The 27,390-nt window shown below is 41.1% G+C and overlaps 2 protein-coding genes across 2 annotated transcripts in view; one reads left to right on the forward strand and one right to left on the reverse strand.

The window, feature by feature from the left end:
• The window catches only part of LOC137261071 (ADP-ribosylation factor-like protein 1), a 382,131-nt gene extending 364,467 nt beyond the window's left edge, over positions 1–17,664 (reverse strand). Inside the window, exon 1 of the mRNA XM_067798740.1 lies at positions 17,660–17,664. Within this exon, the coding sequence (XP_067654841.1) occupies positions 17,660–17,663 (4 nt within the window). The 5' untranslated portion in view covers position 17,664. The remainder of the gene's footprint in view (positions 1–17,659) is intronic.
• Positions 1–27,390, forward strand: part of LOC137261066 (lactadherin-like) — a 257,593-nt gene that overhangs the window by 88,232 nt on the left and 141,971 nt on the right. The window lies entirely within an intron of this gene.

The raw sequence follows: 27,390 nt of genomic DNA on the forward strand, positions 1-27,390 counted from the left end.
TTGGGCTGCATTCTGGCAAGCGTTTCCTACGTCTTCATTTCAAGGGTTGTCAAGCTTGTAACGTTTTCAGTACACGGTTACACAATACCGTTTCCTTGTCCCTTTTTTACACGTGTAACTCTTCAGCAATGTTTTTATTGAACAATTTCAACATAACACATCACACATTGTCACAATAACTGACACACCCCGGTTCTTTTGCTGTCAGTATTTGCAAAAATATCTTGAGTTTACCATGTTCCGCCTCGTTCTGGAATCTGGCCGCCATCTTTGTGGAGCAGACGACACTGCCGAGTCCTGATAACAATGATGATCATGCGAAAAAACACAGCATCATGCGCCCCACTTCCCATGGGTGTAGGCTGTCGATAATAACGATGCAGATTGTTTACCTACTCGGAAGGTCTTCTTCTACAACAGAGACAACGGATATATTTTCTCAGTCACTTCCTCCATCTTGAGATGATGATTAAAATCATGTATGTGCATAATCCTTTTGTTTACGCACTTCATATGTGCAGCTATGAAAGAGTCAGTGGTATTGATGATTCAGTAGCATTACAAATGTTACAGTTGTGTCATTGTAATATCATGTTGGAATTGCAAAGCCTGAAAACTACTTGCACTGCTTACAACGGAGGCGCATTTAATCGCCTGCCGTCAAGAGCTCGATGTGTAGGCAAAAAGCAATGCGTGGACCAACCTACAGTTTGACCCCGATCCACAGACGACAGTAACATTTTACTGGGGATGAAACAATCTGTCTCACAGTCCCTGAACCACATTATTTTCCCTACTGCCTAGTCCTTTCTAGTATGCTCAAGCCCTAAATGAAGCTTGTCTAGATTTCGTCAGGTTCTGAAACTCCCAACTCCCCGGGGCTTCGTTCCAGTTTATATGGGTTTGTTTGTTACTATCCATATTACATATATTCGGAGACTAAGGGCGTTAGTGCGGGGATGAAACGGTGAGTGGTTTGACAGGGAGCAATTCTTGACCAAGACTGGTGTAAGGGCAGTTATGCTGGAGAGGTTGTTGTCGGCACAGGTACTAATGATATGTGCCCAAGGTATTTTCCTGTATACAGAAGTGTACCCGATACCTTAAACGGCGGACGAGTCCATATTTCTCAGTCTAACATTGAAATGAGCGAAACAGCGAAGTATTCGTTAGTTTGCATGCTCGTTTCTCACATAACGAATGCAAAGGAATAATAGTTCCGATCAAGACAACGACACAATGCGGAATGGACTCGTCCTAGGATACGTTTTTTGTATTTTGATTTTGGCCAGGGTACGTTTCTGTACTGATGTACCAATCTGTAGTACCCGTTCTGACAACGTCCCTTTCAGCGGCAGTTAGTGAGTGAGTTTAATTTTACGCCGCACTCAGCATAATTTCAGCTAAAATCAGGAACTAGTCTGGACCAGACAATCCATGAGCATTGGTCTGCAAATGGTAACCGATGACATGTGTCAACAACGTCGGCGAACGTGACCACCCGATCCCGTTAGTCGCCTCTTACGACAAACATAGTCGCCTTTTATGGCAAGCATGGGTTGCTGAAGGCCTAATCTACCCCGGACCTTCACGGGTCCGTATCCATGTGTGCCTCCTAATGATCAATTAAATGGAGGGTGCATAATTAATGAGATGTGTATGCATGAAACTAAATAAACGATTGGAAATGTTATGTTGTCATCCATACAGTGAAATGGAACTGTATCATACTAATATAAATTAGGTTTTGTATATTTGTTGTTTATCACTGCACGGGTCTCAGCGGCACTTACGTCAAGGGACGTAGGTAAGGGGTTGGTGGAGGTAGGAGAGGTTAACGGTCAGTTGCAGACCTTTGATTGGCCGGAAGATTTGAGCCCTTCCTTTGTATTTTTTGTTTTTAGTTTGTATGGTTTTCTTTCATAAAACGAATTACAATGGCAAGTCCAGTGCACAACGTGCCCAGGTTATCGACGATTATCTCCGACAAGAAGGTACACAAGCAAAATCATGCCCCTTGGCATGTCCCTTGTGGACCATCTGTGGGATGTTCTCAAGTGGAGGATGGTCCAGCATTGTGTTGGTCTTCAGGCAGGACGAGTATAGCATTTCATTTTCCAACACTCTCATTTCATTTTCCAACACTCTCCTTACCCATGAATCATGATGAATATGATGAACGTGGAGATGAATTGTTTATGTTGTCACGTTGTCTGTCACACATGTCGTCGACGGGTTCAAATCTGAATCGTTCTAATAACTAATTCTTATGGAGAAGTGCTATCTGAATGATTCTGACGCTTTCATGAACCTGTGCAATGTATTGTTTGAAAGAAGAAAATCTTCACTATCAAACGGTTTCTTTTCCACACATCTGGTCCAAATTAATTGTTAATGACAATTAGTCACCGCCTTCGCGTGGATTGAGTGGAAGAATGTCCTTGGTTTGATCCACTGTGGCATTGCTCTTAAAGATGAAACTAATTGTTTAAAGATGGAACTCATTCCTTGATACCCTGTGGGGAGCTCGTCATTAGATGAGACTACGAATCCGTATACTTCGTCTGAATGGGGCAATCTTTTCAAAACCGCAGTCCGGACGCACGCACGCACGCTCGCACAAACACCCACAACACCCACGCTCAGACACGCACACACGCACACACGCGCACGCGCACGCGCACGCGCACGCGCACGCACACACACACATGCAGGGACTTTTCGGTCACAGGTTTTCATTGTATCTGTTTGCAGTGTTTCGGCTTACATTTTCATGATCTTCTGTTTGCCTTGTTTCGTCAAATCAGGTCAGATTATATACTGAAGAGAAAAAGAAACGCAACTCAGGCTTTTTGTCAAGTTTGTAAGTAGAAGACGTAAACATGAACGCTTACTTTTATGAGAAACTTGCGTTTCTTTTGCTGTTAAGATTACTTCCTTCAACCATTCTTGGGAAACAATTCAGACGGGAGGTTTTATTTCAGCCAGGTAATTGTTGACCAGTAATTGATTCAAGTAAGGGCTTTCTTTTTCGCAGCAGTTTATTCCTACATTTATGGAATACTCGGTGTAAACATGCGATGTCATACGATATACCACTCTTTGCATTCTTGTACTTGTGAAAAAACGATAGGTTTGATAGATAAAAGACCCCCCTTTGAAAAGGATTCCCAGCCAGGTGCGAGATGTAGATCCTGTGTGGAATTGCTTCATTTAGAACTTTACCATTTCATCCAGCGAACATACCAGTTTATCTTTTGCTACTCCAATTGAGTAGAACAATGGTCATGATATCTATCACTGGATTATCTGGTTAGGCTTGATTATGTACAGACCGTCGTCATACAACCAAAATAATTTCTGAGTTCGCGTTAAACGACAAACAAAACAAACGTTTTAGCATTACGTTGAGGACTGGAAGACGACACTCATTAAAGCAACTCCTAACTTAGCGTCAATCACCGGATTGTGCGGTCGAGACTCGAACATTTACTGACCGCCGTCATAGTATTGCTGAGAGAGGCGTTAAACGACAAACAAACAAACAAACCTTTCAAAGACTTTTGGCTTGTTTGGTTCTGGATTTCAATTTGATGGTTGAGTCTTCAGTGGGCTCAAGGGTCTTAAGTCGAATAACATGACAGAAATACCAACCTGCGAATATGCAAAGATGCAGAGAGTGATCGGTATGTTAGCCCTCGGGACTACATTGTGCTATTAACATTGCCACCGTCAAAGCGCCGATAAAGAAAGGGATGTTTCGGACACCAGATATGGGCTTCTCACTATGCCACCGACACCATGTAGACCTTTCGATCATGACACTATATCCCAACAGTAAGCCAGACTTTAACTGGACGACAATCTCAATTTGTGATATCATTTCATCACACATGAAAACGTAACATATTGTTCACAATAGGAAATGGGTAGTGAAATGGACTGCAGAGTCTCGTCGAGGGTAAAAAAAGCAATAACATTTAAGGTCTTTTTTATGACATGGCTGGGAATCGACCCTCCAACCTTCCGCTCTACTGTCAGACACACCATACAATTGCCATGCAATGTGCCAGGTTCGTTTCCGCAACAGGTAAATCCTGTACTGGGCGTCCAAAGCAATTTGCCCTCACTGATGTCGTATACAGCTTAAAACTGGCACAATTCCGGTTTTATCTGGTCATATCGACACGCAACACCGTTAACACTGATTATCTCCCTTGGTTCAGCTGTTTTGCTATCACAAGTTTCTCTTTATCGCAACAGGGTTAAGTAGCTGCTTTTCAATCACTACTATCATTACTATCGGGTACTCAATGTTGTGTTTCGGCGCAGTGTTCCTGTGTTGAATTTATCAACGCTAACAGACAATAACAACTGCTCTGTTTGTCAGCGGGAACCAGTACTCCCTCTCGAACCTCAGTGGCTCTCCGTAGGGGAGTGGAAGAACAAGGGAAATTCAAACTGTCACGTTGAATTATGGACACTAGGTTGTAAGAAATCGCGATAATTTATCTGTATAATGTTTCTGAGATGAAGGTTAAACCACCCTGGTTCCCTTAATGAAGTGGCCGCCACAAGACTCTCGCCATCAGCGGGAGGCATATTTGAACGCCATGGAAGGAGAACTTGCAATTGATCGTGAAGACGGAACCCGGCCTGTTGAAACGTCATCCTCATTCACCTCTTGAACACAGAGTCGCCAGTTGCAGCTCATTATGAGTGTACGATTGTGTGTGCGCCTGTCTGTTGTCTAAAGAACCATAAACAATTATGCAATGCTATGCCATTAGAAAAGAAGGGTACATTCTGTTTTGTGAGCATACCACTAGCCAGTGCCAGTAAAATATGTGGAACATTTCCATGGGAATAAAATAAGTCTAAATTGTCACATTTTCCCTAAAGCACACGCGTGAGTACTTGATCTGGCGATAAAGGTTAATGAACTGAAATCGATATGCGTAATACGACTAACTGTCGAAGCACAACTAAGACAACCTAATAACACCATGAACTAGCCGTTGATAACTGCATATTTCAGTTACACACACACGGTATACTTTCTTTTGTCCTACAGTTTACTTAAAACATGCGCGCTGTTAATCAGAATCTTGAAACATGCGCGCTCCTAATCAAAAACTTGAAACATGCGCGCTCCTAATCAGATTCTAAATTATGCTCGCTTGTAATCACACTGTCATTGCACGTGTTGGTATGTAAAGAATCTGAATAAGAACATAATGAACGACATCCACAAGAAACATAAAGATCCTGATGTTATCAGCCAATCCCAATCGATTATACGTTGTTATTAACATAAGTTAATGGGTAAAAAGTGTTCATCCGCGTAACGCTACAACACCCGGCGTTTAATTACGCAACAAGATGTAAAGACAAACTTTAAAGTCTAAATCTTAGACGTGAAGACAAACTTAATGTCTTAATCTTATATGTAAAGACATCTTAATTTCTTAATCTTAGACGTATAGACGAACTTAAGGCATTTATCGTAGATGTGAAAAGATCTTAATTTCTTAATCTTAGACGTGAAGACAAACTTAATGTCTTAAAGTTATATGTGGAGACATCTTAATGTCTTAATCTTGGATTTGAAGACAAACTTTATATCTTAATATTAGATGTGAGGACAACTTAATGTCTTAATCTTAGATAGAAAGACAGACTTATGTGTTAATCTTAGCTGTGAAGACAAACTTAAGTCTAATTTATCCCGGATGGTCATCTGAAATGCTCATTACATACCGGACCATTTAGGGGTCACTTGGCTGTGGGTCAGTGGAGAGGTCAGGGGTATATATGTCCATATTCCCTTTCCCAGTAGCGTGCGTGTTCACGTCGCTTCTCGTTGAACCATGGTCCTCTCATTAAAGGCTTTTGTGCTTCTCTCATTGCGCGGAGTGGCGTCTCTTTTGAAGTTTTATCTGCCCCGACGAGGTTCAGTTAGCCATTGAATATATGTTTTATACAGTGACCTTGGGCAATCATTGTCCAGTGGACTTCATGGGGTACCAATGGAAAGGAATAGTGTCCCTGGCATATGGGAAACAGGTTATAATAGCTCTTGATAATAAACAACCTAAACAGTTTGGATACCAGATGAATCGGATTAAGCTATATTGTTGGTCATTCCCACGTTTAATCCATGTCGTTCCCGCATCGTCTCACGATAACCACACGTACGTGGTTAAGCCTGGTTTAACATGATGTTTGGTGAGCTGTTTATGTTTTACAAATAAAAAATGACCATCTTCATTATCACGTTTCTACCTGTGTATTCGTGATTACTTTGACGGCCTCGTTTATGAAAGAGGAGTTTCTTTAATGACTTTATATTGAGCATAACTGCGATGAGGTGTAATTAGGCGTGTTGGCTGTTTTGCCTTAACACTCGCCGACAGAAATCTTCAAAGGTTTCTTTGACATCTACATGTTGATTAAATTGTATATTTTGGTGCTTCACAAACTGATTTCATGCTAACAGATACTCCATTGTATTATAGGCAGCGTAAGAACAGACGCTGGTCGTACCTAATCGAAATTTAATAATGATAATATTGTAAGCAAGTAACGAAAGTGTGATCACAAGCTGAAAAACATCTGTTTACTGTGTTTACATAATATACATTTGGTGAGATCTGACAATGAGAGTATATCTGATTATTATGATAGACCTCAATGTATATAAAATTGCCTTCCACACCCAAACTCCATCTTTTATATTCCTATTGAACGCACATACAAAACGCCCCTGTTTGACGGAATCGTTTAGATCTAAATGTCCAGCTCTAAACACAACACTTCTCATGTATAGAAGTTAACGCTTTAAAATTGTCTGACATTAAATTGTTTGAATTTAAGATCTAACCACATGTTTGGTGTTATAATCGCTAAATTTCATACTAATCTCAAAGCAGTCTTTTCAACGTTTAGACCCCCAAACAACTTACGCTCTAAACACAATCCTCCATGTTTAGACCAAAACACGTCAATATATTCTGATTTAGAGGGCACTTTGGTTTGTATTTGGAATCTAAACACAATTTTGTGCCAAAGCATTCAGAACATTAAACAAATTTAGCTCTAAAAACAACCCTGCATATGTTTAGGCCTAAACGCGTCCAAAATTATCTGACAAGGAACTCGGTTACGTCTGTACGTAGAATATAAGCAGAATTAAGTGCAATAATGCTCACAAGTAAACGAACTTAAACTCTAAACGCAACCCTGTGTACTCTTGAAGCGTCAAAGTTGTCTGTCAAGGAACTCGGTAAGGTGTGTATTAAATAACCCCCGACCCTATGTCCCATACCCCGTCACCTCCACACACACACACACACACGCACGCACGCACGCACGCACGCACGCACACACACACACAAAAGCCACCACCACCACCACCGTGTTGCTCCGACCCCTGACATCTTCAGTCCCCTGGCATCCCCCGCACCCTGACCTCACACCTGCAGCGTGCTAAGTACATATGGTGTAAGAAATGAATGTATACTCGTAAGCTATCAGGCATTACATGCTATATTGACGACATAATGTATTTTGTCAACATTTCTAACAAGAAAACCCTAAAATAACTCGCTTCCGTAACTGGCTCCGATGGATTTGAGACACGTGTTTTCGTGTACCGGGAATATCTATTTTGGGGGTGGGGGAGTAGGGGGTGCTGGGGCGTAGCAGTGAGTGGGAGCGCAAACCAGGGAAGATGTTCTTCCTCTTGTATTCGCTGTACTCCCAAATTGTCCGCAAATGTTCGATATTATGTGGAGAAATATTGTAATAAATACCACGGTCTGACCTCACACGGTGCCGTGTACGTCAGCTGTTATATCTGATTATTGTGTTAAACGGCGCCAGCTGTTTTAATAAACTTCTGTCATTTAAAAAAATGCGTGTTTTGGGGGAGAGTGTCTTTAAGATGTGTTCTTGTTCGTGTTGATGAAATTTAGCTTGTCACAAGAACAACCAATGAAGGGTTACTGGACAGGAATAATTTGCTTGAAAATTGCTGAATATTACTTCAACATTTGCCTGAGGATATAAGTATCTATTATCCTTATTATTATTTTTTATTTATTTATATTTTTTGAGCTACTACTCTCATCACAACGTGAGCATATGGGATTTTCATGATGTCTCATTTTAGAATGAAAATAGAAATCTCAAAGAATATTTTCGTTTCCTTTGATAGTTTCATTGATCTGAATAAAATGAGATAGAAAGTAGGGCTGCAAGCCGCTTTTAGCAATTTCCTAGTAATAAATCGAAATGAATAAAAATACTTCTTTGTATGCTCTGTATATTTGATCAAATAAATATACTCGAACTGGATGCAAAACAGTAAAGTGGAACTATAGTTTTGCTCCGTTTCGGGCAATTTTCCAAACATGTGGGAAACCATCAAATCACTACTATGGGAACAGATCCCAGTTTACAAGTGAATAATTTTAATAACAAAATTCCAGCTGGATGTTTTCATAACTGCTTCGTACACTGAAAACATATACTGTTATTGAAACTACCTCTATGTGATGTCATTGTGTTGTTGGAACCACTGTGTCAACAACAAAACAACCAGTATCACTACATCGGAGTCACCAGTTTGAAGAAGAGCTCTTTCAGTCTTTGTTTGCTATTAAGTGTCAATGAAGCGTATCCATGTGTGAGTGAGTGAGTACTTAGTTTAGTTTTACGTCACACTCAGCAATGTTCCAGCTATATGGCGACGATCAACAGCATGAGCATCGATCTGCGCAATTGGGAGCCGGTGACATATGTCAACCAAGTCAGCAAGCCTGACCACCCGATCCTCTTAGTCGCCTCGCCTCTTACGACAAGTATACGATCTCCTTTTACGGCAAGCATGGGTTTGCTGGAGGCCTATTCTACCCCAGATTCTACCCCTGGACCTTCACGGGTCCGTATCCATGTGTGCCTCCTAATGATCAAATTAATTAAATGAAGGGTGCATAATTAATGAGATGTGTATGTATGAAACTAAATGAACGATTGAAAAAGTTATGTTTTCATCGATACAGTGAAACTGTACCATACTAATGTAAATTAGGTTTTCTATATTTGTTGTTTATCACCGCACTCAACAATTACTTTCATCTGCATAATGTCAGCCTGGAAATAATCAATTCTGGCACACAAAAATCAATGACTGATAGTGTGAGCATCGACCTCGCCCATGCCGCTGCATTACGATGGCATGATATAGACGTAGTAATGAATCTCAGCACACGATCTTATTTGCCTTATTTGGGATCAGCATAGTTCATCGCTGGCCCCATAGTACCAAGCGTTTTAGAAGAAAACATTTAACCTCTAATGTACACGGTAGTTCAGCTGTAGGACCCCAAACCGTACTTCCAAGAACTGTGTATGGACTCTAAGAACCAAGTATATCTGAATAAGCATGTTTTACACCGCGGTCTGCACCATTCCAGTCATATCGTGGCAGGGACACCTGGCCTGACGCGTTGGGGGGATTTGAACCCGGACCCTACGAGCGAACGCATTAACCACGGAGCTACTTAACCTCCCCTGTAAGGCAGAATAGATGTCAGCGTGTGCCGGTAATCAAAGTAGACTGCTCTTGCCGTTCTGGTCTCATTCTGATACTCGTTTTGACTCGAACAACGGATAGCTCGACGCAGTGACAAGGGTTTTAAATTAACGATGTTTTACCGCCCACGTTTCTGAAAACAGTTGTATTTGGAAGCAGATTAATGATGGCAGTTAAAATAGATTCTGCAACGTATATATCTCATGCTATACCAGAAAATGCTTCCTTCCTAACTCACAGACATGCCTGTGGGCTGTTGGCATGTTTTGTTCCCGCAAGTGGCGATCTATTTTGAAAGTTCAGTTTCTGAGAAGCTCACTGCATGTCGCTTCAAAATAACCCATCATTTATAGCCAAAGAGTGAAAACATGTTGTAAAGATCGCTGATATGCAGAAGACTACCTCCCTTGTCTATTACTTATGTATTTAACGCTGTCAGATCAATACGCGATGCGGGTTGAGTATAGTCCACCGCGGAGCTATTTCTGAGTAAATAGGTTCATGCTTCGTGAAAAATCCGTTTGGCGTTTGTATAAAGTTAGCAATTTTGGACAGTAAGCAGTGGAAATTGTCAGAAATTGTTAATGTTATTGCTCATATGAAGGCATAAAATCTATTTTTGATGGTGCATATATTATTAACTACCAGCTGAAGTATTTTAACATCAAACATACGTCTTGTATACCAATGTCCGTTTGTAAAACATGCATCATAATCTCAACTCCCACCTTACTGATAAGTTAATTGTTGGTTGTTTTAATGTATGCATGCACTGCGCATGCTCCAGCGTGTGGACATTAAAACGACCATAGACAGATGGTGTCTATCAAACTAGCCTTGCATCAAGACTGTACTGTGTTCTGAACGCTAAGCCAGTGGATGTATATGCATGTATAGTAATTGTATCCTTTAAAGAGTCAAGTCTAGATTAACGGACCACATGTTTTTTGTTCAGATTTGTGTTTTAGAGTTTATCGTTTAAACTACCATTTCCTTACAGACAGTTACATAGTCAAACTATATAAATATTTTTTCAAAAATGTGTTTTCTAGTTTCAACATTCCTTTCGAGTTGTTTTGCTTCGAAAACATTTTTTTAGAAATGCAAATGATCACAGATGAAGCTGACTGTGTTTTTCTTTAACATGGGTGCGCATGAGTGAGAGGTATAATTTTGTTGTATTTTTAAACTTTTCAGGGGGAACTGAAAAGGGAACACTTTTTTTATTTCACGTTGGAATGACAACTCAGAACTGGCGGGTGGTGGGTGGTGGTGGGATGTGTGGGGTGGGGTGTAGTGGAGGTGGAGGACGGAGGATTTGGGATACCATAAACTGGAAAACTGCTCAAAAGCAGTGTAAAACCCAATTCACTCACCCACTTTCTTTTAAAATTGAATAATTTGTTTCACGTAATGTCTAAATTTGTTTAGATGAACATTTTCAACAACTACTGATAACCAAACTAACAGCACGGATGATTGATTTTCAAACATTTCCAAAAGTCTGTTATCTTGCAAATGATAGTTTGCCGCCAGCTTTCTGACCTTACCCCTTAACCCTTGACCGTAAAACGTCGGCTTTGTTCAAAGGTTTGTTTAAACCAACACGGTTCCAATGGGGAAGTGTCTTTTACCGTATAGCGATCTCAACGCAATCAAATTCTATTTAAGCATCATTTATTTCGCAGTGTTCCTGAAAGTCCCAGTAAACGTGGTCAAGTGGCCCTTTCAGGAGTTTAATCACGCCGATTTGGGCCGAAATCAATGTCCGAATCAAGTTCCTAGATTAACAAGACAGGTCAGAGAGAGTCAATTACCAAATGGTTGTACTTCCCCTGTCCTACCGCCATCTTGACATCTGACCCCGATCTTTGATACGCCTTGTATTTGCTCTTTCATTGTTGACCAATCAAAAGGCTTGTTTGATGTCCTCTTGTGTGAGCCAATCACATGCCTTGTTTGTGTGTCTTTGTTTCTGCTGTTACTAGTGTGTCATGATATTCGTGCCCTATTGACCAACCACAGACGGCGTTTGAACTGTATTGGATAACATCAACAACTGTCACGAGTGGGAGAAAATGCGCTTTACAAGCGCAGGAGGTCATCTTTAGAGTCTGCAATAATTCAGACAATGAAAGATAATTTATGTTAAAAGTTCGGGTTAAGCGATCGAATTGCACAACTCTGTTGGTGTCTCCTGGTTCAATGAGTTCCCATGGTAACTGTAGCACTCCGTGTCGGAATGTTGACCCTCTAACGACAAACAATGACCAATTGTGATCAGTCCCAACTTACAGAATGCACAGTTTTTCTCAACTTTTGTTTCAACCATTTTGTTATTTTCTAATCAATAAAACTGAATTCTAGGAACTGTACGTGTGATTGGGGTTCAACCGGAAAGCTGAAAGAAGTAATGATGTTAAAGGATCATTTAGCTTGGGACTAATGCTTTTCGTCGCATTGTAAGCTTTATAACTCTCACTTTCTCTCTTTCCAGCTTTCCTCTTAACCATTCTCTCTTTCTCTGTCGATTTCTTCATTTACCTCATTTCCCTCTCTTTTTACTACACTCTACCACTACCCCTGCTACCTTTTACATCTAGCCCTCTACCACTATGCGTCTACCCTCTATCACTGTCCCTCTCATTTTGTTGCTTTTTCTCTCTCCTCCTTTCTACCAATATCCATCTACCCGTCTATCACTGTCCATCTATCATTGTTCGTCTAACCTCTCCTGTTGCTCTTCCTCTCTCCTTTCTACCATTATCCGTCTACCCTCTATCACTGTCCCACTACCATTATTCAGGTACATCTTCCTTTCTCTCTACCCCTATCCTTCCCCATTCATCAATCCACCCCACCTCCCTTCTACCAGGTATCATGTGCTCTCGCCATATCCTTCTTCATCCCTCCACCCCACTTTCTATCATCACTGCAATACCTTTCTCTCTATCATATTTCCTCCGCCCCCGCAACCAATATTTATCTTCCCCCTTCCCCAGCTCTATCTCTCGAACCCACTCACTATCGTTACATTCATCTAGCATGGAGGCATCTTGGAAAGTATAAGATTTAACAAAATCAGCTTTATCTGTTTATGCAACTATTCCGATGTAAACATTTGCAAGTCATTACACACTATCATTCCCTTTTTACTTTTATCTTCAGTGATGTGATAAAACATTTAAAGGGTTGAACTAACTTGGGGGTAGGTCCCGCCGATTTCAAGAATAATTTGACCTGGGTCATCTGATAGCCTCAGAAAGTTTCATTCAGTGTATTTTAAACATTTTTTCTCCTCATGTAACTGTTGCAAATATGAATTTACTGAGTTCCTGAATTCCATGACGGAATTTCTTCAGTTCGCATCTGCAGTATTTACAACGTTGTCATGAACTGGGTACCAAGTCGTGGAACAGTTGCATTTTGATGACGACATAAACGGTTTCTTTATGAAGTTTGTGGTGAATAATTGTCTTCCACTAGGCGCCATTTTGTTCGTATCTTGTTCTGTGTGGAGCAAAGTCTTCCTTTGCACGCCATTTTGTTCGTATCCTGTTAGTATCTCAGTGTAACTGCTGTGTTGTTTACCGGCTTGTCTTCCGATGTCCGCGTCCGATAACAGGTGTTGCGTAAGTGTGTTTACGTGTACCTAAATGGACGTACGTTGTCGTAAATATGTCGGACGATAAGAGCCTACTTACGCCCAGGACAAGATATCACAATACTCACCTCTATAGCAATAAATAAACCATCGCTTATAAAAAGAAATTAATTATCGTTTTCACTTTAGAGCTGCCTTGAGAACGGAGATCAGTTCTTACTGTGTGTAGTGTACCGCGGTAGTTGTTGGCGTTGACTAAACGTTGTCGTTGGTTATTGGCGGTCGTATTTTGTTTCCTGGCTGAATACGCGTACGTGTCCCAGTACTCTGGAGGTGGTGGTGCTCGTGATATCTACCACAGGTTTGTTCGGCCCAGATTTGACGTAAGCAAGACTGTCTCACGTCCGGTGTCTATTAGCAACCCGACATTACGACCACGCCAACTTGTCTGGTAGACTTGCGATCATCGTAAGTTACGACCGCGACATTCATGAGTCCGGCGATAATGGCCACGATATTTTACCTCCCGTACACAAACGTGAACTGACGATAACCGGGGTGCTGCATTCAAACTCGTAATGGCCACAGATTTAAGAAATATCAATTTTGTAGTTCCTCCTACAATCTTATCACAGGCGTAAGACAGACGTAGCGATATGATCTGTTTGTTGCACAGTCCTGTTTTCCAGAGTGTCAGTTTCGGGTTGATTTCTATTGAAACGCCGAGATTAACTGATATATGATATCACCCATGGCGTAGGAATCATAGTGGAATGTCGCCATTCCTTAAACAGAGTTGTCGACCTTAGTTGACGGTGGATCCTGTTGATGGTGGATTTGAATATCAGGTTTGTTCCGACTATGACCCGTGTTTCGTCTGTACACTACAATAACGTGCTACTCGCTGAAAGTAGGTTTCAGATTTCTTTGTCAAAGCACTGGCATTGTCCAGCGTACAGCTGACTTCAAGTCGGCCATTTTGACGTGCTCAGACTTGACAGATGAACTTTTACCAGCTACGATTTCTAATGACGCGGCGATTACAAACTCTCCCAACACAACAACCTCACACAACCATTGCTTTAAAAATATCCATTTTAAGTCAATGAAAAAATGCGACAGAGCGATCTGCAAACGTTGACTTCGCTGCATTGCTGCCTAATGTACTCGATTTTTTTCTTGAAACGTCTTTTGTTGTTTGGTCATTAAGGCTTCCGTCAGATGGGATACATGTGTCGAGTTTTGCGCATGACAAAGCGCTTGACGTCCATGCATAATGTCCTTTTATCAGTTATCGGGATAGGTAGCTGAGCGTCACGTCACCCACAGCACGTGTAACAAAACAGACAAGGTCAAACGCAGACGACACGTAGAGGAACTTTGGGGGAGGATTACTTAGGGTTTACATCCTGAAGTTTGTGTTTCTGTGAAATTTTGCTATTTCGTAATCGGAAAATGCACCTAGGGGTTCTCGGTCTTTATGTGGGAACCTGCCGAGGTTGACCTTCCAGTCACGAGCTCACGTGGTCATCTGGACGCCTGACAGGGCAGGTAGATGGGTCAGCGAAAGGCACCATTAGCGTCCCAATCATACATCTAATGTGTAATTATGGCCCCAGAATGTACTATTAGGCTCATGGCTTGTGCTACTGGTTGTACACTCGAGGGAGCGTCAAGTGATCTGTGATGCGATGTGTGACATGGGGCCATAGTTAATAAAGACATCCCATAACCAGGTACACGACATGTCCACCTCTGCAGGAGCCGAAACAGTTACAAGTATTGCTTTGTGAATCTCAACACGTGGTCCTTTCCATAAAGCGATCCTATAGTCGTACCCGGGGTTCCATAATTCTTAAACACTGTAACAAGTAGCCTGTCTCACAGATAAGGTTATTTGATGTCGCCCTATGAGTGATCCATTGTTTTAACGACACCCCGTATTTTTGAAAACGTCAACGACATGTGCTACTCGATCTTTCGTCACATTACGCCGACAGAAATTAACTAAAAAAATTTTCAGTATTGTAAGACAAAATGGTTATATGCCTCTTCCAAGACGACGAATTACAGATCAGCATGGTGAGTATCTCTGTTCCGCACCCTTTCCCTTCCCTTATCTCTCTTTCCCCATCTTCATTTTCTTTTATCTCAAGCTACATATTAATAATGGCATCAAATACTGATCAACTGTAACACACGTTGTGTTACATGTATTATGTTCGATGAAATGTGAAGTGTTATTTACCGTTATAAGTATCCACAATAAAATCAAGTTCAAGTCATACCAGGAAATAGAACGATAAAGGTTAACCCTTTTGAACTTTGTACCTTGACTTGATCTCGTCACTCTATGGCTGGAATAATGCCGATGTAAAGTAAAGCCCAACCGAATGGATTCAGATAAAAAAATGAAACAAAACAATACCAACTAAACAAAAACAAGACAACTGACAAAACGATATCAGGACTATATTATATAAAAATGAAAACAAAATAAAATTCAGTATAAATTCAATTCTCAACTCCACGTGAAACCCTGCATTTCCATCTCACTACATTTGACAAAACGGTTCCGACTAGTTCCCATGCGCCACTACCTGCTTGGGAAACGGATGGCGCACACGTTTTCTTTAGGGATAAAGGCAATAAATATTTCAACTCGCGTCGAGTCAAATGCCGTGAACCTGCTTTCCACCATCTGTAACGAGGAAGCAAAAAAAAACCAAAGCGGAATAAAAAATGCACAGGCTATAAGTTTTCATGCAGCAGATATAAGATGAAAGTGGGAAAGGGTGTTTTGAAACTGATCATGTACTTTCTGACTGGCGGTGCTCCGGCTCACTGTACGTTGTGGCAACTGCAGCCGTTTTTATTGAAGCTTACTAATAGGTCTCAAACTTAGCGATATTTGAAAAAAAAATATGAAATCATTAAATTTTGTAATCGAAACAGGATGTTTCGACGTAAAATTTGACGTTTTAATTTGTCTGACTTGTGGTCGGTTGAATGAATTAAATCATGTAATCTTGTGGCTTGGCTGAAAACTGACGGGCAGAAAAGGTTGACCGTGTTTTTTCATGTAGCAGAAAACTGAGAAAGTTGTTGAATTTGATTATGCCTATGTAACCATTACTCAGTCCTTTAAAAGTTTATTGAAAGTGACCTGTGCACAGGCAATTTTGTTTAAGGTTTATTTCAGCTTAATGACGGCTTGGGTAATAAATAAATTTGCAACGACATTATTATCAGGATTTTTGCAATGTTGTAAATTTGCGCCGATAAATGAAAAGATAAAAATAGGTCGAGAAATTCTGGTTTAGAACTGGTCTTCAACAAACCAGGCTTGTCGCCAGTGTCAACTTACAGTATCAGACGGCCAGGCATGACGGTTTGGTTGACATTCCATCTTAACTGCGTAGACTGGTGCTCATGACGTTGATCACAAAATTGTCTGATCCAGACTCAATTATTTACAGAACGCCGCCATATAGCTGGAATATTGCTGAGTGCAGCGTTAAACAAACAAACAAGGCAGTTACATGTGCATTTATTCGTATAATGTGTGAATATTTAGTGCTCAGGGACCGCCAGACCCAAAATATTCTTGTCTGAAAAATAAATTTATGATAAAGTTAACCGAAAGGTATAGTTTATTTTGCCTCGGTCTGTATTACTGAGAGGTAGTTTGAAACTATTGGATGGCACTGGATGCTTAGGCTCTTAATGTCAAACTGTGTTTGTTTAAATTGATACTAAAACAGTTCTAAAGTCAAGCCTAATCTTTACAAGCTACAAGCATGTTTATTTGGTAATGACTGAGCTATTTGAAACCATGGCAGTAAACAAACACGACTTTCCTTCTTGTACACTCTCCTTAATACATCATCTGGACACCCGGAGCCCGTGGTGTGATAACGGATTGATAACTAGTCGTGTATCCACTAGCGCATATCATAGTTCTCTGAGGAAAGTTTGAGGCGATCGAGATTGGAATCTTGCGCATGTCAGTCTCCCGTTGCCTAGCACCAGGGGGAGCCCCTAATCTGATTGGCTGGAGCGATAACAGGCCGGCTTGATACTTAAGTTTTGATTGACAGTTCATGACGGCAACCACCTGCCTCTGATGGGTAACTGAAAGGTGAAATCAGCACCTCAGATAAAATATTTGTTGTGGAAACGAAGTGGTGGTTTTCGTTTAGTATTGTGTACAGAATGTTTTTTTTTCATATCCCGTTAACTAGGTTATGTTGTTGAAGGGAGGTGACATCATAATTCAAGGCCTCAATAAAGAAAGGTCTTAAGAAGTGTATTATGAGCAGGTTGACTTTTACACATTAAAAACATTAGTTGCAAAATGACGTCCGATGCAGTCCACACAGTGTATATATTTGCCGTGTCTTTTCTGCTTATAATTGACTCACCTTTGCGTGTGTTTGTGATGAGATGACAAGTACTCATGGTGTATCCAGCATCGCAGATATGCTCTGTTTTTACCAGAGTGTTTCAATATGAATGTCAACAGTTTTTTTTCTTTTATTTACGAAACGGCGTATCAGTTTAGACAGGAGGGGTTTGAATTGTTGCAGGTCTTTGTATTATTCTATTCTGATGAATCGAGCAATTACGGTTGTGGTGTTGAGATGATGCCCATATTCGAACACAGGAAATGCTTTACGCGAAACTATTGAGACCCTTTGTGCTTTTGTAAGTAGCCATATCATTAAAGCTCATAGAATAACCTGCCACACAAAAGTAAGCCCACACTTTGACGGAGGCCACAAAAAGTCAAGCAAAAAACACTGTTTGACGGTAATGTGTTTTGATACCGGTATCATTGTAATTGGGTCCTTGATCATGAGTTTGCAATGTTTCGTTAACTGGACTGATATTTGGGCGAATCTAAATGTTTTGTGTGCACTTTTTTGCTCGCCAATTTATATTCACCATGTTTTTATATATGTATTTCTGAAACTAAATCACCTTACTGGTATGTCCCACACAAATAGTTTGACAGTACGATGACATTAGCAACTAACTGAACATAATCCCTGCAAACCAATCTCCGAAGTCCAGCTAATTTACTGTCAGCTCCGTGTCAGTTTACTAAGTTGACACTAGATAATATTTACCTGCAACTACTTCCATTCATATAAACCGTGAGGCGACGGCAGCTGTCGTTACAATATAGACAGCGTGTCATGCAACGCCTGTGACATTATTGGATCCGGCGGAGTTGGGTACGTCACAGTGCTTGTGTAGACCGTTTACTATTGTCGTAGACTGATGTCTCATTAGTGGTCGGCGTTAATTGTTTGATTTCTTAGTAAAATAGTCATTGTGTGGCTTACACACTCTGTGTTTGTGTGTGACTGTGGCAGGGGTGCACGAGCGGTCAGTGGTCAGTGAGGATTGACCCTTTAAACCCGAATAGGATTGTTTCAGAAAATGCAAAGTTTGAAAGAGAGAGACAAGGGGCGATAAGTTGAAACATGATTCCATCGTGTGTGGCCTTTCGATACTTGTGAAGATGATACTGCAAACGTTGTTTCTCAAATGGATATACGCTAATCGTAATCATCGATACACAGTGCCTCTTAGGACTCGACTACTTCGATATTAGGCGATGTAACGTTATGGTGATATTATCTTCACCGAATCAATAAGTGAATTGACCTTTACGCCGCAGAATTCCAGCAATATAACACGAAGGACAGCAGAAATGGGTTTCACACATTGTACCCATGTAGGAAATGACATGATCTCTCGGAATGACGAGCTAACACTTTAACCATTAAGCCACCGTTAACAAATGAAGAACAAGTAACGTAACACACAAAAAAGGTTTATCTGACTGTTAAACTAACGCTTACATTGTTTTGGCAACTGTTGTAGCATGATAACTTCTTTATAAACGTTTATACTTTGTTGATCCACTCCTGTGTACAAGTTCAGCTTTCTCAGTTTGTGTTTATTAACACTGCAGTCTATCACCAGCACTACATTTGTCTCGATCTATGGATATCACGAACTTGACGTGAACGAAGATCGTACATCAAAGTGTATGAGTGAGGAGGCTTTACATCGTAGCGTCAAAGCGAAGGTTTCAGCACCATACTACTAGTATGAAAATTCCCATATGACAGCCAAACTTCAGAACAGAGACCATAGGACTAATACCCAGCCTGTGGGTTTCACCAAAGTTGTGACCCATGAAGATCCGGGTTAGAATTGATCTTCAGTAACCCATGCCTGTCGTAAGAGGCAACTAACTGGGTCGGATGGTCAGGCTTACTGACACATGTCATCATATCCCAAATGTGTAGATCGATGCTCATGCTGTTGGCCACTGGATTGTCTGATCTAGACACGATATTTTACAGAGAGCCGCCATATAGCTTTTGGTGAATGTGGCGTAAATATAAGCTCACTCACCAAAGTGGTAAATGTGAGAGACCAGCATCTCTGCGCGCAGCAAATGATCACCTGCCTGATTGATGCATATGATAAGGATTGAGTTAGCAGACAGAGTGTTGGACCGGCAACTGGCCTGAGCCATGAGACATGCACCTGTACCATTGTTTAGATATTTCTAGATCTATTAACATCTCAAGTGTCGGGAATGCAGATACATGTATATATATACTCATGTAAACGAATAAGTGAACACATGAAAGTACCAGTGTTCCGATATGAATTTCAAATGAATGCACAAGTCTAGCAGAAATGGACTTCACACATGTAGGGAATCGAACCTGGATCTTCAGCGTGATTGTATGTTTGAGGGTCAATGTGTTCATTTTCATTTATATTTTTTGTGTGCATGTCTAGGGACTCCGGAAAGAGGCTTCACACATTGCACTCTTGCAGGGAATCGAACTCGAAATTGTAACCGATAACAGGTGTCAATCAAATAAGCGAGTCTGACCACTCGATCCCGATATTATCTATTTTGTAAATATAATAATAAAACAAGTCTCTATTACAAATTAAGCATGTATATAATATATATCTCGTCCTCTGTCTTCCATGAATTTATAACTCGAAATAGGACTTCAAGTTTATGACATGTCACGCCTCTTGAGTGAGGAGCTACAAGTATGGCCAGAAAATATAATAAACGACTTAAGTGCCTGAATTAACACGCTGTCAGAAGACAATATATTGCTTACAAAGTATGATTCGTCACGAGTCGTGTTCGTGAAGTCGTGTCTGGTATGTCATCGGAAGTTGTTCCGGCAGCCGGAGCTGGCGTGAACTGTGTGGACGCAAACAAACATGATGTCTTTTATCTGGAAACGCTTTGAATTCGGACAACAATAATTCCTTAGGTCGACACTCAAAGTACTATGATCAACACTTTTCTTTTCTCGAGAATTCAAAGGGCATACCTTTCATTTCCGGGCAATGTTTAGTAGCACCACTAAGATCTTGCCTGCTTTCAACAAAAATGTCATGGTATATCTTTTAAAAAAGGTTAATGTCTGATGACAGTGGTATGCTCCAAAATGTCATTCTCTTGTATAAGTGATTTTTCAAGAAAAAAAAGCACTTTGTTGAACTCAGCAGCGAGAGTGATCGGAGGATGTGGTAGTCAATTTGAGTTGTAACTCTTATGGTGTCAAGTGCTTTGTCGTAGCTTTAAGTGTTTCGAGGTCACACTCTCCATTAACAGTTTTGGAACACCATACCTTCTTTGGGACCTATGTATGTGAGGAGTGGAGACGTTACACTAACATTAAGCCTCCGAAATGAACACACACTGAACGCAAATCTGGCGTTTTTTGGTCCAGTTTCTTAAACAGAAGACATAAACACGAATTCTTACTTTTATGAGATTTCATTTGCTTTCTTTTGCTGTCAGTATACTTATTAATTTCAGAATGTTAAGGTTCGTTTGGACTGGTTTATGTGTTCAAGAGGTCGCATGTACTCTCGACTGACCTGCCCTCTTTGGGACTTGCATGTGTGAATAGGGTACATGACTGTGTCAGTTTGTAGGTTTTGATAATATGTCGTTTTTTGGTTGACAAAATTTACAATTGGTTTGGTGATTCCTGAATTTAGAATATTACGGACTCAGCTGGACTGCTTTAGATGTTTTAAAGATCGCCGTTTGCTATTTCGAGTTGCCCACCTTCTTTTGAACTCGCTTGCAAAATCTGACATTTTATTTTATAAAATCTTAAACCTCCAAACTGACATGTCAGTTTAGAGGTTTAAGATTTTTGTTATAAAATATTAGTCTTCACGTTAATAGAATTTCAGTGTTCGTAAGGAGCAAGATGATTAGTTGACATCTTCTGGTTCCGATCCACCAACAATTCGTAAAGTTACGACCTGTCGTAACTCTATGATTTACCATTATCTTACGAATGTCGTAGCTCTACGAACGCTTCGTGGACCGAGACCCTGGGCTGGTAAAGGGTTAATGGTTTGGAGTGACCGTTGTAGGTGTCGAAATGTCACGCTGGGTGACACCGAAGTCGGTGTAAAGTATCGTCCGTTCTCAGCATGTGAGACGCTGTAGGCGTGCAGATACGACCAGTTAACACCTACTTTGACACCGAGGGACGCTGTACATCAGTATCAGCGTTAAAGGGGACCGAGGTGAAATTTTGGTCAAAACAATTATTTCTAGCGGTGTAAATGTGAGGATGTATTTGATTATACCGTTCGCATGTACACTGTCATTGTACGACGGTTGCTGGTGAGTTATCGGTCTGGGGTGGTCAGTGACGGTGACACAGCGGTGGTGACATTTGTTCCTATCTGGCCTGCTTCTAAAGCAATACTCTGATTGAGTCACTTTAGTTTTACGCCGCTTTCAAACAATTTTCCTGCAATATCATGGCGGGGGACTCCAAAAATTGGTTTCACAAACTGAACTCAAGTGGGAATCGGACCCGGGTTTTCGGTGTGACGAGCGAACGCTTTAACCACAAGGCGACCCACCGCCTGTTTCTAGACAACAGACCTAGACGTTGATACATGAGGATATACCAGAAGACATATATGATACATATGATGCAACATTAGCCCGGCAGGGAACAATGAGTAAGTTGCGTTTTGCGCCTCGTATATCACGTCTTAGAGACGTAATATCGGAACAGAGCCCAAATCGATGCCGGCCCATGAGCATGGATGGGTCTGGTTGAAGGAAACTTATAATAACAATCAGGCTGAACATGGGGTGGTTCGAACCCGCCAGCAGCAGATCCTGTCGTAACGAAGGGCTACTATGAATCTATAACGTGAGAAAGCAGAATCTTCTCAAGGCATTGTTTCGATCGAAAGGCTTATCTGCTCGTGTAAGGCGTGGCCGTTTTATCTCACCTGTCCAGAATGTTCTTTTCCTAAGGCACCATGTTTTCGTACTTTTCATCATTAAGTAAGGACCCGGAAATTTATATATGACACAAGCTCGTAACATGAAATATGCATGTTTTATAATGAAAAAGGGATGCAAATTAGGCAAGTGGAGCTGGTCCTGTTTTCGTCGGAGAGGCATTTGAAACCTAAATATCAGTGAAATTACACCTGGGATATTATCAGATAATACAGAATAGTCGATGTTACCGTTTCGGTTCACTTGACAGAGGTAAGCATTTGTCAGTACATGCGATATGTGTACGATTTGTGTACGATTTACGATCGGGACAGCATGGGTTCACAGTTCATGCAGACATGCCATTATTTCCGTGCACTTTACAAGGTTGGGGAGGTTCTTCAGATGCATAACATACGTAATTTCGTTTAAACTAAAATTAAACTTAAAATGAAATTTGTAATGCTAAAGTAATAAAAAAGAATTACTTCATGATCATGAATAGGGAATACCTCACCTGTACTTATGTTGTAAATGTCGGGTCCTGTGTCACCTGCCTGCGTGAGTGAGTGAGTGACGTTTTACGTCGCTTTTAGCAATATTCCATGATTATCACGGTCAGGGACACCAGAAATGAGCTTCCCATATTGAGCACACGTGTGGAATCGAACCCAGGTATTCGGCGTTACGAGCGTACGCTGAGTGCGGCGTAAAGTCATTCACTCTTGCCACAGTGAGATCTGCTATTTGCTTTGAAGATGTAACCATCTTGTGTTATATGTAAACAGATGTAAGATTTTTAAATCTTCCTAGATTTTACTCCCCCTCCCCCAACACTCCCCACTTCCGTAACTCCCACTCAGCGACCCCGTCTATGTCAACTGAATGCCGCTGCTTGCACTATACAAAATGTTGGCCTAAACTAATAATTATTTTTCTCGATCATTGTCGGCATGTTAAGACCTTAAAGAAGACATTATTTGTAGGATGGTCAGTGAAAGTGGGATGGACAGAAGGCGGGCGCGTGACATTGCGCGCGTTCCCAGACTGACCAGACATCGCAGGTCAATACAACCACTGACCACCTTGACCACCAAGGAATGGGTATCGGGTAGCAGGTGCGCGTTCCGTGTCCCCGCACTGACCAGACGCTGACCAATCCCAAAGGGTGGTTGATGGACAGGGTGACACGGTGCTCGAGTCTGAGAGCAACGTGTGGTTTGCAGCAATCTATAGCCCTTGAACTAAGGTGGAAGTGATTAAAACGTACTTGCTTGACGACACCATTATAACCTGGCACCATTATAACTCAGTTTTATGCCTTTATATCCTAAATGGTGGGCTATTGTCTGCCTCTTGACTAACGAACTAGTTATATAAGACGAGCATTAATTACTCTAGGATGCTATCTAACGCCCAGAACATTTCAGACAAAACAGGTCACTCAGTGACCGGTAACATTTAACACAGAGAGCCAGTGGCCTCTCGTGGACGTTAAACAAGGACACCAAAGTTCAACTGTCAGTCGTTGCTTTTAACTGCAAAATAAGCTTTGATTAATCAAGAAGACGTTTCCATGGTTACACATTTATTAAATTTAAAGCATTTGTGGAAAAACGGTAAATGAGAAATGTCAGCGTCGACGTCTCGTATATCAGCTACAAATCCCATTGCATTTTAAAGGCAAAACAGCCATGACAGTGATGAGTCAGTGTTGACACCAGGTGTTAGAGGAAAGGGTAGCAAATGGTTTGTTACCTGGCGCCAGACAACATGGCTCAGCATTTTAGAAAAAAATATATATATATTCAAGTTGTTGCAAAAAGGATATTCCGCATACATAATTTGATACTAAGGCACCAAAGAAACTTCACACCTGGTGTTTGTGGATTATTTTTCAAAAGAAAACATTAATTAAAATGCCAAACACAATAAACACCCTCGAAGATATGTGCATGTGATGCAATCACTATTTTGTGAAACCCCCGAGCACGCTATGTACAATTATCGATCATAATTTTTAAATCCCTGGAGAGCATACATCTTAAATTGCATGTCAGGCCCTAGACCGTTAAAAGTCATTTTCCAATGTGATCCTATCGGGTACCCATTCGCTGCAAGTTGAACAGAGGCATGCTATCTCACACTCCCCATCATCACAACTAAAACTCTCTCAACATCTGTTTCGTGCACTACCACTACTTCATCATATTCTACTACGACATCCCCACTTCTTAAAACATACACCTCATAACTATACCCTACTTGTCTGAGTTGTGAGACCAGAGACCATACGCCATCATTCATCACGAAATACGATCTGCTACTTGCAACGAAACGCCTTAACAATAGCAATGTCTCGCTTCCCCCCGATACAGGTAGATAGTTAATCATATGCCAGAAGTGATGACCGGACTCTTGACCAAGATATATCGGATGACGGCCCCCTAATGACTAAACTCTACCCTGACAACGGACGTCAATTCATCCCGTACCCAGGAAACCAGATCGAAAACAAAGATTACCCGTATAGTTGACCCCGGAAGCTTTATCTTATCCGAACAATTTCCGGGTCAGTGATATTAATCTGCGCCATGAAATGAAATTAATTTATTTATCAGTAAGGGATCGTATCCGTTTGAAGATACAATTGTTCCCTAATGCTGCAGATATTTCATATTTTATACATTGACAGATAATAATTTAGGTTCAACAATGCAGCGCAAGATGGCGTTCTACCGGTACACAGTGGTACTGACGCCCATGTATGATATTACAAAGACTCTCAACAGGAATTCCAACGAACAATCCATGCACAGCAACTTCTTTGACTTCATACCTTCTTGACTTTTCACCGTGCATATCTGTTTAAACGTGATACTGTTTACATATACCACTACACGTGTCCGAGGAATATGTCATTTAGAAATCTACAGTAGCTACGCGTATCTTTCCATGACATGACTGTATCCCTGTCAAGGTTTGAGCCGTGTTTACGGTGGGACTTTCGTTCCATTCTCAGTTAAGGAAATAGCTACTTATCAACCTGAAACCGACAAACACAAATAGGATCAATTCTTTCCAAATACCTTTTTAGTCTAATTTCATGAGCTGAGTCCTCTTAATTAGTAATCATAAATAACTCCTTAGTCAAACAAAAAGATCTTTTGAAAAAATTACATGCCCCCTTCCCATGGTATGTGTGTTCACCATTGATGACAGGTGCTTGTCCACTGTCAACTGACCACGCCGTATCAATGACAGGTGCGCGTCCCTTGTTCCCGACCATACGGTACCTGCCACCCCAAACACAATGGCCAATGGCCAGACCCTTCATCCGGTGCGTGGTAATCCGCGAAGCTTTGAGCTCCCCGTGCAATTAAGTTCCCCCGCTTCTTCCGCAAGAAAAAGGGGATTACAACTCAAACCTGTTTAAATTTAACCTTTGAATCTAATTTGGGTTCAAGAAGGCACGGAAAAGAGCACTTGATGAATATAAACGGGGCATTTATTAACACGGAGATTGTGGATTAGCAAGGGATTGGGTTCTCTTGACAAATTAATATGGATGGCGCGTCTTTGTGTCGCTGGGCACGTCAAGCCTCGATTTGGAGTGGATGCGAACTGACTCCATCACAAGATGATGGACATTTAGCCAGGGGTAATTTTAAACAGACAGTTTCGGCAATTTGTTAACAACATCGTTAAAGGTTTATGGCGTTCTTGACTGACCGACCGACAGACACTTAAGCAGTTTTGAAATAGTAGAGAAATAAAGTTCCCTGGTAATTGTGCCCTTACATCCCTGACTCTCTTCTCAAGAGATAGTTTAGATGGAGAAATGTTAATTAACTTCAAAATGAGTTATAGAAAACGCCTAGTGTGATTTATGAAGTTCTCCTCGCCTAGGCGATCCCTCACATGTCTACCCCTGTCGTTCCTTGACGGCTCGTGGTCCTGTTTTCGGGCCATAAATGATGAGAAATGTCTTTTATAAGCATTAAATTTGCATAACACGTCTGGGGTGTTATCTACACTAAAAATGTCAACTACAATAGACAAGTTTGTAATGCCACTTTTTTTTAAGTTATGATATGGCTACAGCAATAATAACGGTGTTCACCCCGTGTGGAATGTTTTAGTTCTTGCGGTGAACTTCTATGAGCCGGGTGTGGGCAAATGGCATCTCTCTGAACAATGTCTGTATTATTACGTTCTTGTGCATTCTGTGGGTGCGTGTGTGTGTCACACTGTTGCCTCTTACAACAAGCATAGTCGCCTTCTGTGGCAAGCATGCGTTGCTGAAAACTTTGTCTACCCCGGATCTTCATGGGTCTTGCCTATGGCGAGGCAAGGCAAGACAACGCAACACTGCAAAGCAGACACACCGCCTCAAACCAAACCGAATGAAAATGAACCATGCCACACCCATAACAAGACAGTACAAGAACATTAAAGAAATATATAATAGAGAAATATTTTTTCATAAAGCAGATTTTTTTACCAGCCGTACTAAATATTCTGAAAAAAATGTTTTGATCATAAAACGTTTAGCTCATTGAGAAAGTAATGTTAATAGTTTGAGACATCCGACTGAAATATATTTCCCGGTTTACTCCCCGAGAAACTCAGATGGAAGAGGATTTACTGAATGTACGTTCTAAACAAGCAAACATGTTCTCCTTCACGAGTTTATCACCCGATCATTTCCGAATGTATCATAACGAAGCTGACATGCCGACAGTAATACCCGAATTGAGTGGACATTCAATCCGCATAAACCGACCGTACTTTAGTGAGTACTTCCGTTAATGCTGCACCGCCATTGAAGAGTTAATATGCGGTAGGGCTGGAGCCTAT

Source organism: Haliotis asinina, chromosome 14 (genome assembly GCF_037392515.1).
Source record: "Haliotis asinina isolate JCU_RB_2024 chromosome 14, JCU_Hal_asi_v2, whole genome shotgun sequence".
Taxonomy (NCBI): domain Eukaryota; kingdom Metazoa; phylum Mollusca; class Gastropoda; order Lepetellida; family Haliotidae; genus Haliotis; species Haliotis asinina.